The sequence below is a fragment of the Mustela putorius genome, unplaced genomic scaffold (genome assembly GCF_011764305.1).
Source record: "Mustela putorius furo isolate JIRA1106 unplaced genomic scaffold, ASM1176430v1.1 tig00003867_pilon_pilon_pilon, whole genome shotgun sequence".
In the NCBI taxonomy this organism is placed as follows: domain Eukaryota; kingdom Metazoa; phylum Chordata; class Mammalia; order Carnivora; family Mustelidae; genus Mustela; species Mustela putorius.
Genome location: NW_025422019.1, coordinates 22,608,469 through 22,622,220, shown reverse-complemented (window position 1 = coordinate 22,622,220; position 13,752 = coordinate 22,608,469). Strand labels below are relative to the sequence as shown.

The 13,752-nt window shown below is 34.2% G+C and overlaps 1 protein-coding gene across 1 annotated transcript in view; it reads left to right on the top strand.

Annotated features, from left to right (window-relative positions):
• The window catches only part of LRP1B (LDL receptor related protein 1B), a 1,620,129-nt gene that overhangs the window by 852,011 nt on the left and 754,366 nt on the right, over positions 1–13,752 (top strand). The window contains exon 18 of the mRNA XM_045066491.1: positions 4,902–5,018. Within this exon, the coding sequence (XP_044922426.1) occupies positions 4,902–5,018 (117 nt within the window). The remainder of the gene's footprint in view (positions 1–4,901; positions 5,019–13,752) is intronic.

Genomic DNA, 13,752 nt, shown 5'->3' with positions numbered 1-13,752 from the left:
AATTTCTCTGGCTGGGTCATTTCTGTCTATAGGCATATACACAGATATGTGTCACAGATAAAGGATTTCCCAACATGGGGGTTATTTTGTAACTAAATCCACTGTCCTGTAGCTTTCAGCATTGTGACTACTTTATAACTAAAAGAATTCTTTCCTACAAGATGCCAATTACCAATTTTGTTCCTTTGGGATTTCTCCTTCATAACATGAATCTACTAATTCAATAAAAACTTACCACAACATCGGATATAAAAAGAGGACAAATACACTATATCTTTCATTAGAAGGCTGAGTGGAAATGGGGAGAAAAAACATGTATGCAGGTCTTTCTAATGCAATATTCAAAGTGCTAACTTGAACTACAAATGGAAGCACAAGAACTACTAATTTAGTCTTTGTGTATCTCGCAAGGCTTCCTGAGGAAGGTGATATCCGAACTAAGCCAAAGAAAGAAATGAAGGAAGGAAGGAAAAGAAAAAGAGAAAGAGAGGGAGGAAGGACATAAGGAAGGAGGGAGGGGACAAAGGAATGAACCTGAATCAGTTCGAGTCATTCAATTAGGAAAAATAATCTGATAAAATTAACCTTTGGCAAGATTGTGGAACAAAAGGCAACATACACTTTTGGTGATGTATAAATTATTTTTTTCTACATTGGAAAGCATTTAGCTAAACTCAGTAAAGTGGAGATTGTGCATACCTTCAAGTCTGTAATTCCATTTCTAGATTTATACTCTAATGTCTATGCTCAAAGAGATGCAAGTAAGAAATTCATTGCCCTAATGCTGGTAATAGTGAGAAATTAGAAATAATTCAAATACCCATTAACAGGAAATATATCTTTCACTATATAAAAAACTATGTATATAAAACACCATATAAATATATATATATGCTCATATATATGACACTATATAGTGTTATAATCACATAGGAGAACATTATTCATACTTAAATTGAATAGACTAGAGCTCAAATACCAACAGTAATTAATTTCAAAGGCAATGTTAACTACAAATTGCAGATTATAAATCACTTAGTGACATTTATATGAAATCTAAAAATACAAAACAATTCTACATGAACTTATTTATTTATAAATGTGTAAAAATAGAATTAAAATATGTCTGGAAATGGAAAAAAAAGATTATAAGTTAAGGATAGTAGTTAATCTAAAAAGATAGAAATATGACTGAAAAAATTACATAGGTGATTTTAAATGTACCTATAATACATTTTTCTGAAATAAAACAAAAACAGTCTGTAGTAAATATAGGAAAAGAGATATGATAGAGCTATATGATGGTAGACCAGTGTTAATATTATTATCTTCTATGCTTTTCTATGTGTTAGAAATATTTTACTGGGGGGGAAAGAAAAGAATAATGAATTGGTATAGTTACTGAGGGTGAGGTGAAGTTCATGGGGGGTGGGGGTTGGAGGATATGCTTGGAAGACGAAACAGCACTAGGCAGAAGAAAGCTGACAGGGGCTTGGTCAATGTTCTCCCTTACATATATATATATATGTTTCTCTACTTATGAGAAAGACCCAGAGGCCAAAGATGAGGAGTAGTTAGATGTGAAGTTATTTTTCCTCATAGTCGCTAATGATAATCCTTGGATTCAAGGCTAGGCAGTTTCAGACCAGATTTTTTCCACAGCACTGAGCTCTAATTAGATTACGTGTTTATTCTTCTCACATCCTCCACGTAGTTTGACTAAATTCGAACTAGGCAGATAGATTTGAATTAAGAAAACCTGATATATTAAAAATTGGACTTCCTTATAAGATAAATTGAAAAATATGTGTTGATATGACATAGGTTTTGTTTAAATAGAATGCTTTGATTAAAATATGGCAAAGGCGAAGTTTAGGAATAATGTATGAAGATCTCTTCGCTTCTTCCTCCTTATTGTTCCCATGCATTGTGGGATTTCTCACTGCTACATGACAGCAGGAGAAGCATAATTAGTGATGGATAGAAAACATTCATATTGTGACAGTGGATTTCTGATTCACTGCTAGATAAACAATTCCGCTGAGGAAGTTGAATTTCCTCTTCATTAGAGAAGCATTTGCTACAATATTTGAGTCCTCTGGGGCTGCTTGCTAATCTCACCTCCAGACTAATTTAGATCTGATAGAGACAGGAACTGAAAAAGTAAATGCTGATAAATCCAGTGATTAAAAAGGCATGATTTAGTCCATGTGATTATATCATATGGACAGACAGTACTTGTAGATTTATGGAATGAAGCATTCTTCCTATCTGGAATTACTTAAATTTCCTCACTAGACTAAGCAGATAGTTTTTCCATGATTAGAACAGGGATTCATGTATGTTGAGGTCATATGATCCCTCAGTAATAAGCCAGTAAATACTCTTTCAAGTAACGGGTCCTGACAGTTCTTCAAGCTTCTGAGTTAGTGAGGCGACACACAAATTTCCACACTACACAATGTGAAATAGTTCTTTTTTTTTTTTAAGATTTTATTTACTTATTTGTCAGACAAGTAGGCAGAGAGGCAGGCAGAGACAGAGAGAGAAGGCAGCAGGCTCCCCGCTGAGCAGAGAGCCCGATGCGATGCAGGGCTCGATCCTAGGACCCCGAGATCATGACCTGAGCCGAAGGCAGGCTTTAACCCACTGAGCCACCCAGGCGCCCCGTGAAATGGGTTCTTTTTTTTTTTTTTAAATTTTTTATTTTTGATAAACATATATTTTTATCCCCAGGGGTACAGGTCTGTGAATCACCAGGTTTACACACTTCACAGCACTCACCAAAGCACATACCTTCCCCAAGGTCCATAACCCCACCCCCTTCTCCCAAACCCCCTCCCCCCAGCAACCCTCAGTTTGTTTTGTGAGATTAAGAGTCACTTATGGTTTGTCTCCCTCCCGATCCCATCTTGTTTCAAAGAAAACTCTTATTAAATTTCTCTTAAACCTCAAAAGGTAAAGATTATTTACTGCAATCAGAGAAACAAAACAAAGACCTGCAAGAAAAAATCGACCTTGTTCACACCTCTATGCCCTTTTCTTCCCACTGAGTAAACTAAATGCCAACACCTTCATCTTTCTCTAGGCTAATACAAATGTAGACACATTTTTCCAAGTAGTTTTATTAAAATTACCTGGGAACTTTGTTGATTTAATCTAAACATTGGAATAATTTCACAGAAAATGCATAGTTAGCCAAATGAAACAACAAATATTTAATTCTACTTGAAATGACAACATTGAAATCTTCAAAAGTGTACATATTTGTGGGATACTTAAAATCTATAATGTAAAATAAATGCTCTATTTGTAAAAAAAGGAAAATCCAAATATTACATAGAAGGCTTTAGATTCAGAACCCTTAGCTACATAAACAAAGTGGAATACAAAGTGTAATGATTTTCTGGAATTTCTAATTATACACACTAGGTTAGAAATGGTACTTTGAATTGAATAAGAAAAATCAAACCAATAATGTTTTCATTGTTTTTCTCAAGTAAGCTTTTAAGTATCCACTAATAATAGATATCTTTTTACATAGCAAGTATGCTTTGCTTAAAAGGAAATAATTAGCACATAACTTTGTAGAGATTATTTTAAATTACCTCCGAAACCCTGATTTATGGAAACCCATTTTAGTGTGTCTGGATGACTTGTCTTTCAACCACTCTCAATTTTATACCAACCATTAGACATTTTGATGAAACAGAAATGCATCCTTCTAATTCTTAAACCCCCAAACAGAGGGAAGTACATAAACTGAGCAATGTCTCTTCTCATAACTACAGAAATCTAAACCCTAATTGTTCTTCATCTGTCCAGTCCTCATCTGACCCAAATATTAACCGGTTTGAGTATCCCCTTCTTATAGTTTCCCACTCTTTTTTTCTGACTAAGTAAAAAAAAGGGGTGATAGGGAACTGATACGTAAGAAAACAAATTTGTGTTTCAGACAGACAAAAGAAAAAATAGGTAAGTAAAAAACAAAACCAAAACAAAAAAAAACAAAAACAGAACCTAAGTCTGCAAAACTAAAACCTGGGAGAAAAGTTAGGATAGCTGTCTAGGATTTCATGCTTTCAAAAGTTGACCTGACTGTAATAGAAAATGGTAATCAACTCCCTGTAGAATATAACCAACCCCTTCACTGAGTAATTGAAGCCCCTGCCTTTGGCTAACATAGAAAGAATGATTCCATGTGTGTGTTCATTGAAACCCATGAGAGAGTCCAAAGCAAAGTTTATTCATATACTTTGATTAAAAAGCTATATAGTTTTATTTAACTATGCTGAAAACTGAATTTTAAAAATCTGTAATAAAGCTAAATGTATGTTTTAAGTAATATTTTCTGCATTCTAAAATTTCTATATTTTCTCCATACATTGGATCACTTAGAGACCAAGAAATAAATGTACTGAAAGGTTAAAGGAAAAGAACAAATCTGTCCCCGTGACTAGAAACTAGATACCCTGATATAGTCTCCAAATCCTTCATCCCACATTACAGAAAGTTTTCTTGGTTTATTGACAAAGACTATGTGAAATTCTTTTTTGTTAATTAAAAGTTGGATGAAATTTAATTCAACCGTGTATTCATAAGCATGTGCCGGGCAAAAATTGTAAAATAATGAATTCATAGCTTCATTTATGGAAGTGTGTAAGGATTACTGAATATCTTGTCATTTAGCAGCCACTGTAATTGAAGGGGAAAGCATGTGAACTTCAGAGAAGACAAGCAAGCTGGCAGTATCGATTAGCAAAAATTTACTTTAAAATATTTTATCTAATAAAGCAATAGAATATCTTATGTGTAAAAGAGTTATTGAATGATTTATGTCACCTGAACATTGTTTAAAAGGTCTTTAAATGTATTATTTGTACATTAATTGATTATCTTAGCCAGAACATGCCAGGTGGACCAGTTTTCTTGTGGAAACGGCAGGTGCATTCCCAGAGCATGGCTATGTGATAGGGAAGACGACTGTGGCGACCAGACAGACGAAATGGCATCTTGCGGTAAGTTATGAGTGAACCATGCTGTTAGTGAAGACTGTGTCAAATCACTATCATCTCTCTCAAGAGACAATTTATTTCTTTATGAACACTAGTCAGCAAGGCAGAAGATGTGTTACATTTTATCACTGCCTTTTAGGCCCGAGTGTGTACCTTAATGCTAACTTTAGAATATATCTGTTTAATGAGTCAACAGCATATTCTAGGCTAAAATAAATGGATCCAAACATTACAAATTTTATTAGGAAGTGGTTATTATAAGCCTAACAGGACATTCTCAAATGTTTGTTATTTATCTTGTGTTGGTAATTTTTTTTTTTTTCCCAAATAGAGTAGCTCATTGAATGACATTTGGAGTAAATTAGAAGTACATGTTTCTTGTTGACATGCATATGTTATCTTCTTGGAACAATAAACAATACAGACTGAGATTACATAGTTGATAAATCATTTGTTTCATTTCTATTGAGTCATATAATTCTGTTATTAGTTTAAGTTTATAATTCTGTTGTTAATGGCAAAATTCTCACTTTCTACCAATCCTCCTACTTTTGGAAATGGCATTTATTGTTAAAGTTTCAAATTTTAATTACTCACATTTGTGCCCATGTATCAGTAGATTTTATTATCAATCTCTGAATAATGTATAGTGAAACAGTAAGGGAATGAATCCTGTTTTCTAAGAACTTGGGCCTTATTTTAGGCATAGCTATGGATTTTAAAATCACTAATGGGGAAAACATGCACTAGATATGCTTATCACATTTATTAAATATATAATGCAATTGGGTATATATCTTTTAATAATTTAACTCCATGTTCTAGCACTTCTAACAGTGGGAAAATAAGACTTTTTTTTTTAAACCTCTCAACTGAAAAAGCTCTATTTAGGGGATGCATTCATGATTTACCTAAAATTTAATTTTGAAAAATTATCTTATACTTGACTTATGTCCCTGTAGACTTTTGAGTGTGTGACCTTTGAATAAAGTATAGATAAGTAAGTAATACTAACTGACATTGTCAAGAAAACAAAATAATACCAGTATTGAAAAAGAAAGCAATAGACAGTCATACACAGTAACAGTTAATTTTACATTTCACATGTAGATTTTCCAAAGCCTGTCCAGTTGAGGGATTTGAACAATATATCCTTCTCCTTTCCAATGCCCAGACTATTCTTGTGGCTGGGTCTGCATTTAGTCAGCTCTGTTATTTGGGAAAGCTTGATTGCTTTTCTGTCCCCAGCATCTCCTTCCAGAATATAGCAAAAAGATAATGAATAACCTGAAAACATTAAAGACAGTGAAACTCTGGAATCAGTCTAATTTAGAAGGAAAGACTATGAAAACGTTATAGAATAGGAAAATAAATAATGAGCTCATTAGAGAACTTCGGTTAGATTTTTGATCTGACATATTTAGTACTTTTCACAAGATGAGGGAAAGAAGGGTTGGAAGGAGTTCAGACATATATTTTCTTCTTGAATATTTACAGCAAATCTATGAGAAACTTACTATTGTTCAGATTTTACGGGTAAGAGAATCAAAACTTAGAGACATTTGACAACTTGCATGAGATCACAGGGCTAATAAATAGCAAGACAGGCTGTGAATCCAGGCATACCTGAAACTAAAACTCAGACATTTCAGGTCAACTTTGTCTGGGAGCCATGGATTGGGTGGAAATAGGGAGCAGATCAAGTCATTATATCTATCCATATCATTGACTATCTTATTTTAAAACGTATACATATAATGAGTTTTGTTCTTTGGTGGTTTGATAAATCTTTTAAGATCTCATGCTGGGGAGGAGTCCTGATCTAATGTTTGCCTATTTTTTGTTGTGTAAATACTCCTGCCATGGCCTGTATCAAGTTGCCAACACGACTTTCTGAATGCAGATTTGGGAGAATATGTGCACACCGACATATAGTATTTCCACAATACAGATGTAATAAACATAACTAACTCCAAGAGCAAAATAATCAGGAAATTAAGAACCTTGAGCATTTATTACCTTGGCTTTCAACATTATTTAATTAGAAATGTATATAGTTTATTTATTTCAAATAATAGATGTATGCTTATCAACTGATTCCTAGAATCCTTGAAAATTTAAAAATCGATTATTGCAGGCTGGTACAAGACATCTCCAATATACCACTGGATAGGAACACACTGTGAAATGTAGTTGTCAGTTTGCTTCTGAAATTTAGCCAAATTTTATAAAGTGTCAGTAAGCCACATGGGTTAGTCTCAGCACCGCTTCCCTTTTATAAGGTGAGAAACATGTTTCTCTCCACACTTGTCCCTCTCTGTAGTAACATGTATTTATCTTTCATATTGTCATTATAAATCAAAATTTATGTCAGTAAGGAAGCTGATAGTGAAGCTCTGGTAGGCACAATCTCACTTTTAAAGTTGTAGGAGAGGATGACATAGATTATTCTCATATCAGATACTATTTCTGCACTGAATTCAAAATGACAAAAACATTATAAATTGTTTAATTTACTGCATTAAAAAAGTCACTCTCCTTGGCAGTAATCTAGAAATGAATATAGGCTCAACTAATCCCCAGTTCTATTAAGCATCATTATAACATTTGGAGTGATCATTTCACTTTTCCCTTTGGAATCAGTCAAGTTCCCATAGGTTTAATCCTACTAGAAGACTGCAGTCTTTTTTTTTTTTTTCTTATACTTTAGCTCCACAAACAGCTACTGTTTTGTTTGATAACTACCATTTTATACTGAAAATAATACCAAGATTTGGGTTTTAAATCATGAAAGCCTGTGGTTAGAAATGCTTCTGATTATAGTTAGGAGCAGAAAGTGCTGAAACCGAGGGTCAAATTTTAGTGGAATTCACAAGCACCTACTTATAAACCAAGTTAATTGTATATTTCAGGTTGATATTATATGTGGGCAAACACTTACATAATTTGGAAGGCCTTTGAGCATTCTCCCTTCATATTTAAACAATCTTTTATCTTTTTTTGGTAGTCTTCATGTGTAGACAGGAGACTCTGTAAACTGATTCTGCAAACAAGAGCAGATATGTTAGAATCATGAAGACTGTGTGGGAAGTGGACTGTGTGTCAAGGAACTAAATGGTCACTCATTTAAAGGATGGTAGCATTGGTTCTCAGCTTTAGCTCTCTGTTAAAAAAAATCACCCAAGAAGCTTCAGAACCATTTGCCATGCCTCACCCCAGACTAATTAAATAAAGGTTCTTGGAGGTCAGAGCCAAGAATCAGTAATTTTAATGCTGCCCAAGTGGTATGAATGTGCACTCAGGTCTGAGAACACTTAACTTAAGGCCAAGGTTCTCAAACCTGCGCATGCATTAGAATCTTCTAGAGGGCTTGTTAAAAAAGCAAAAGCAAAAACAAAAACAAAAAGCAGAATTCTGGGCCTGATTTCCAGAGACTATGATCCAATGGATCTTAGATGATTGAAAATTTATATGTCTAGCAATTGATGCTGATGGTCAAGAGATCATAATTTGGAGAGCACCATTCAGGTTTGATTTTTATCTTACATATATACTTAATTACATACTTTTGTTTATATATGCAAAATGAGTTCAGATGGAAGCAATTATCCAAACAAATTTTCTTCCCATCTCCAAATTATAGCATTAAATATGTGTATTTCATGATTAAATGTAAGATTATTTCAGGCAAACTTATATTTTCCCCTTGGAAAATTTATTGTCAAAAACAAAATTTATTTGTTTATTTTAAACTGTATTTTTACTATTTTGAGATTGTTCTGTCTTCCAATTATCTCAACATATCTTATATTTATTACTCTTTTTTAAATAAATAACCTTGTTGTGAGTTGATAACTTCTGATTTGTTCAAAGGGTTTAACTTGGGAAAATATCTAAAATTTATTAGGAGATTGAAAGTCAGTTCAATGGGACATAAATAAACATCCATTGAAACTTATAAGTTAATATGATTCAAATTTATATGTTGATCTTTTAAATCTATGAAGATAGTAAAATTTTGTCTCTTGTACTTGTAATCTTACCTGTAAATGTTCTTGTAATTTTATTGCACATAATTAAGGAACAAAGAATAAGAAAGAGAATTGGCAAATATCAGACAAAAGCAGACGAGAGAGAGAACTGTCAAAAAAGAAGTCATTTCCCAGTTAAATCAGTGTATGTTGTATGTTAAAGATATTTTCAACTAGGGTATTAGAAAAAGAAAGGTTCTGATGATGTACATTATTATATATTTATATTACACATTATTTTTTTAATTTTGTAAGAAAAAATGCATACGTGTGTAACAACTTAAGTGAGAATTATTAACCCAGTGGAGTACTGGAAAAATATGAATATTATCAAACACTGCTTTCAGTTGATCTGCCATTTCTTAATAACATTTTGACAGTCACAATGATTCTGGCAACTTTTAGTTTTGGTAATTTGATCCAACCCATTTGAAATTCCAGTATTTTATCTAAGTCAAAGCTTTCTTCTCTCCCACTGCTGGCTAAACTTTGGGTTCTAAGAACTTAAGATGGAAGGCAACTGTGTTCTGTTTTTTCCTCCCTCCATCTGTTCCCTCTTCTAGCCTTATCTCTTCAGTCAGATGGGACAGTTGGAAAAATAGGAGCATCTTTTAAAGTAGGTCTAGTGGTAACCTTCTCTGCTTCTCTGAAGGTCACTGCCCTCTGATGCATGAGCAATGCAGCTTGAGAGACTCATATGTGAGATCTTCAGGGAGGCCTCTCTTCATAGTTCCTTGAACTCCCTTTCTTCTGTGTCCTCTTCTTCTCCTTCACATCTAGATTTCTTTTATCCCCAACCCCTACCATTCCCACCACAGACAGCATATCTCATAGACTTAAGTTGCTAAAGCCTCCTTTGTTTGGAGGGTACCCTCTTGGTTGCATTGCTGATATAACAACAACAACAACAACAACAAAAAGTTTTGCTTTCTTTTGCAGGCCCACTTTTTATCTCCTCTCCCCCACTCTCTTAAATGTGATCAGGCTAGTTTCCTAATGACCCATCTTTTGGATGCCACCACTCTCCAGTTTCTTCTTCTCTAGGTGCAGGGTGAAATGGTCAATCTACTTCCTGAGCAGCATTCAATCAGTTCCCTTTTCTAATGCACACACAAAATTTCATGAATGATTCTTACAGAGTCTCTCCTTCCTTTGAATCACTGGTCTTTGAACAAAATTGACTTGTAGATTACTCTTATTTTATAAGGAATAGCTCAACTACTGGATTCTGTCTACAAAATGCAGTAGTACTTAGAATCTCCTTTTTCTTAGTATTGAATCTAAATGGTCCAGTGTCATAGCAAAAGGAAAAATCCCACTATTACGCATATTTATTTTCTTAATCAGTAATTTTCTCTCTCCTTTCTCTTTTTTTTTGGAGCAATTTTGCTAAAGATTCTACTCAGTGATTCTTGAGTGTTGTCCTCTGAAACTACACCATCTAAATATAACCTTGTCACAAGATCACTCTTTAGATAACCAAAGACACCATCATGCCTACCTAACCCTTCCCCTTTACAACAGAAACATACCTCTTCTTTCAAATTTCCTTACATGTTAAATTGTAGGCTCTTTCCCTACCAATTGCCCTACTATGAATGTAGTTGTATTTTTAATGACCTTAGTAATGGTCTAAAATGGGTCTTGATGGTCTAAAATGGTCTAAATTAATGGTCTAAAATGGGTCTTGATGTCCAATGAGTATATATAGAGTTTCAGCTCTACAAAATGAAGAGATTCTAGAGATCTGTTTCTCAACAATATGAATACAGTTAACATTATTGAATTACACACTTAAAGATGGTAAATTTTATGTTTTTCTCTCTTTTTTGCCAGAATTAAAAACAAATTCATGGCCTGGAATTAAACAGAACGTAGTATCCCATATGTAGTATTTTTACAACAGATTGAAGCACACTTATTACCTTCACTAATTTATATTCTAGGCTTCTGTTATCACAATCAGAGATGGCAGCCTTATCATGTAACTCCCACATCAAATGTCAAATCAACTAAAATAGCTAAGCTTTTCTTATAGATTGGATTGTTCCTTTTGAGTGCTTTTAATGTTTACTTTTTGAAGTTCTTTTACCTTTTATTTTTTTATTATTTTTTTTTTTTAGATTTTATTTATTTATTTGACAGAGAGAGATCACAGCAGACAGAGAGGCAGGCAGAGAGAGAGAGGGGGAAGCAGGATCGCTGCTGAGCAGAAAGCCCGATGCGGGACTCAATCCCAGAACCCTGAGATCATGACCTGAGCCGAAGGCAGCGGCTTAACCCACTGAGCCACCCAGGTGCCCCTACCTTTTATTTTGATAGTCTTCTTTATCCACCTATTTCTGAATATGTATATGGGTCTGGTCTTTCCCGCTACACACTATCACTTTTATATTTCTGTCCACCTATAACTTCTAACCCTGATGTAGTTTTAGGATTTTGAATGCATAATATTAATGATGTTTCCCAGTTTTACATAATTCAAAAATTTGATAAGATAATTTTTAAGGCCATAACCAAATAATAGTAACAAAGATGTGAAGCTTTTGGCAAGTAATTCAAAATATCCTCCAGGGATTTAATAATTAAAATTAGTGATTTAAACTGTATAGGTACAGTTTTGAACAAGTTACTCATTCACTTCAATTTACCACCACTTTGCAATACATGGTACTTTCATTTGTCTTGAGATTTCTCAAACATTGCTAAAAATTTGAGAACATTCTATTTATGGCATTTTCATGATAGGTACTTACTTAAAAATTGTATTGGCAAATAAATGAAGTTGTTTTAGCATGACTTGTTTTTATTTTATTCTTGAGCAAATAGTCTCTTCAAAAATGCTGACAAAATCATGTTTTAGCAAGTTTATCTTGAATTATTGTCAGAAGTACATGTAATCTTTATTTCTCTACTGTTTAAAATTTTTCACTCATTTTTGAAAGGGGGCAATATTATTTACCCTTTTTCAGTTTTCTTCATCTTTCTTATCTTCCATTCATTTCAAAATCACTGTCAATATTCTTCCTTAATATTTTTTTTAAGATTTTATTTATTTATTTGACAGACAGAGATCACAAGTAGGCAGAGAGGCAAGCAGAGATAGAGGAGGAAGCAGGCTCCCTGCTGAGCATAGAGCCTGATGGAGGGCTTGATCCCAGGACCCTGGGATCATAACCTGAGCTGAAAGCAGAGGCTTAACTCACTGAGCCACCCAGGTGTCCCGAAAATGTTGCTTCCTCAAAATATTTTTTTAAAGATTTTATTTATTTATTTGGCAGGCAGAGAGAGATGGGGAAGCACACTGTGAATATTCTGAGACCAAAAATATTTGTTACATTTCTTGTTTGATAACTTGTTCCAACGTGAGGATAAACTCATTTTTAGCAATTAGTTATTTTTTCTCTTTTCTTTGATTTAGAATTTTAACTTATTATCAAACCTATTTGTTCTTTACTTTACAATCTGACAATAATTACTTCTATTAAAATGTTGGAAACAGGGACGCCTGGGCGGCACAGTTGGCTAAGCGTCCAATTCTTGGTTTTGGCTGAGATCGTGATCTCAGCATGGTGGGACTGAGCCCGGCTCTGGCTCAGTGTTCAGCATGGCATCTTCTTAAGACTCTCTCCCTGCCCCCACCCTGAGTGTGTGCTCCTGCTTTCCCTTTCTCTCTCTCTCTCAAATAAATAAATAAATCTTTTAAAAAATGTTGGAAACAAGAAAATTAAGTTATTTTTCCTATTTGTGTCTTGCAGATTTATGCTTTGTATTCCAGATGGTCTTGCTCTGTTCTTTCATTTATATGTAAACATTTTTTATTATTTTTGTTTAGAAGTGATATGCAAGCTTCTATTAAGTTGTCTTTTTGTTATTCTTACAGGTATGTGACATGCTTTTCCATTGCCTTTGGTTACAGTGCCCTCTTTTATACAAACTAGATTAATAAGTCTCTGTATGCAACAAAGTAGGAGGTTAGGCAAACCCTGGTAGGGTATATTGAAAGCCACAGGAGAAATGATTAAAAACAACTTTCAGTTCCTTGACCTAACTCAGCATTTCCGCAGCTTTTTGCTTGAAGATATCAATCATCCAGGGAGCTTGGTACTAATAAAGATCCCCAGGCCACTACCTCCAAAATTCCCAGTTAGTAGGTGTTGCATAGAGTCTAGGAATATATATTTTAGGAAAAGCACCTTATGTGACTCTTATCCTAAGGCAAGTCCTGAAAATCTAAACTATGTGATGTCAACATTCCCTATAATTAGAATTTGTTAAGGCTTCTACAAAAAATCACCACAAACATGGTGGTTTAAAACCACAAAATCCCTAATCTCATGGTTTTGGAGGCCAGAAATCCAAAATCAGCAGCGCCTCCTCTAGAGAATCCTCTGCCTCTTCCAACTTCTTTTGGCTCTTGCTTCTCCTTGGCTATGGCCACGTCACTCCAATCTGTAGTCTCCATCTTCACATGGCCTTTCCTTGTGGAAATTCACATCTTGAGATTCTTAATTACATGGGCAAAGACTCTGTTTCTAAGTCACATTCACAAGTACCAGGGGTAAGGATTAGATATATATATATATATTTTTTTAAGGTTTTATTTATTTATTTGAGTGAGAGATGGAGTGCACAGAAGGAGAGAGAAAGGGAGGGGCAGGATCCCAGCTGAGCAAGGAACCCAACACAGTACTCCATCACAGGAC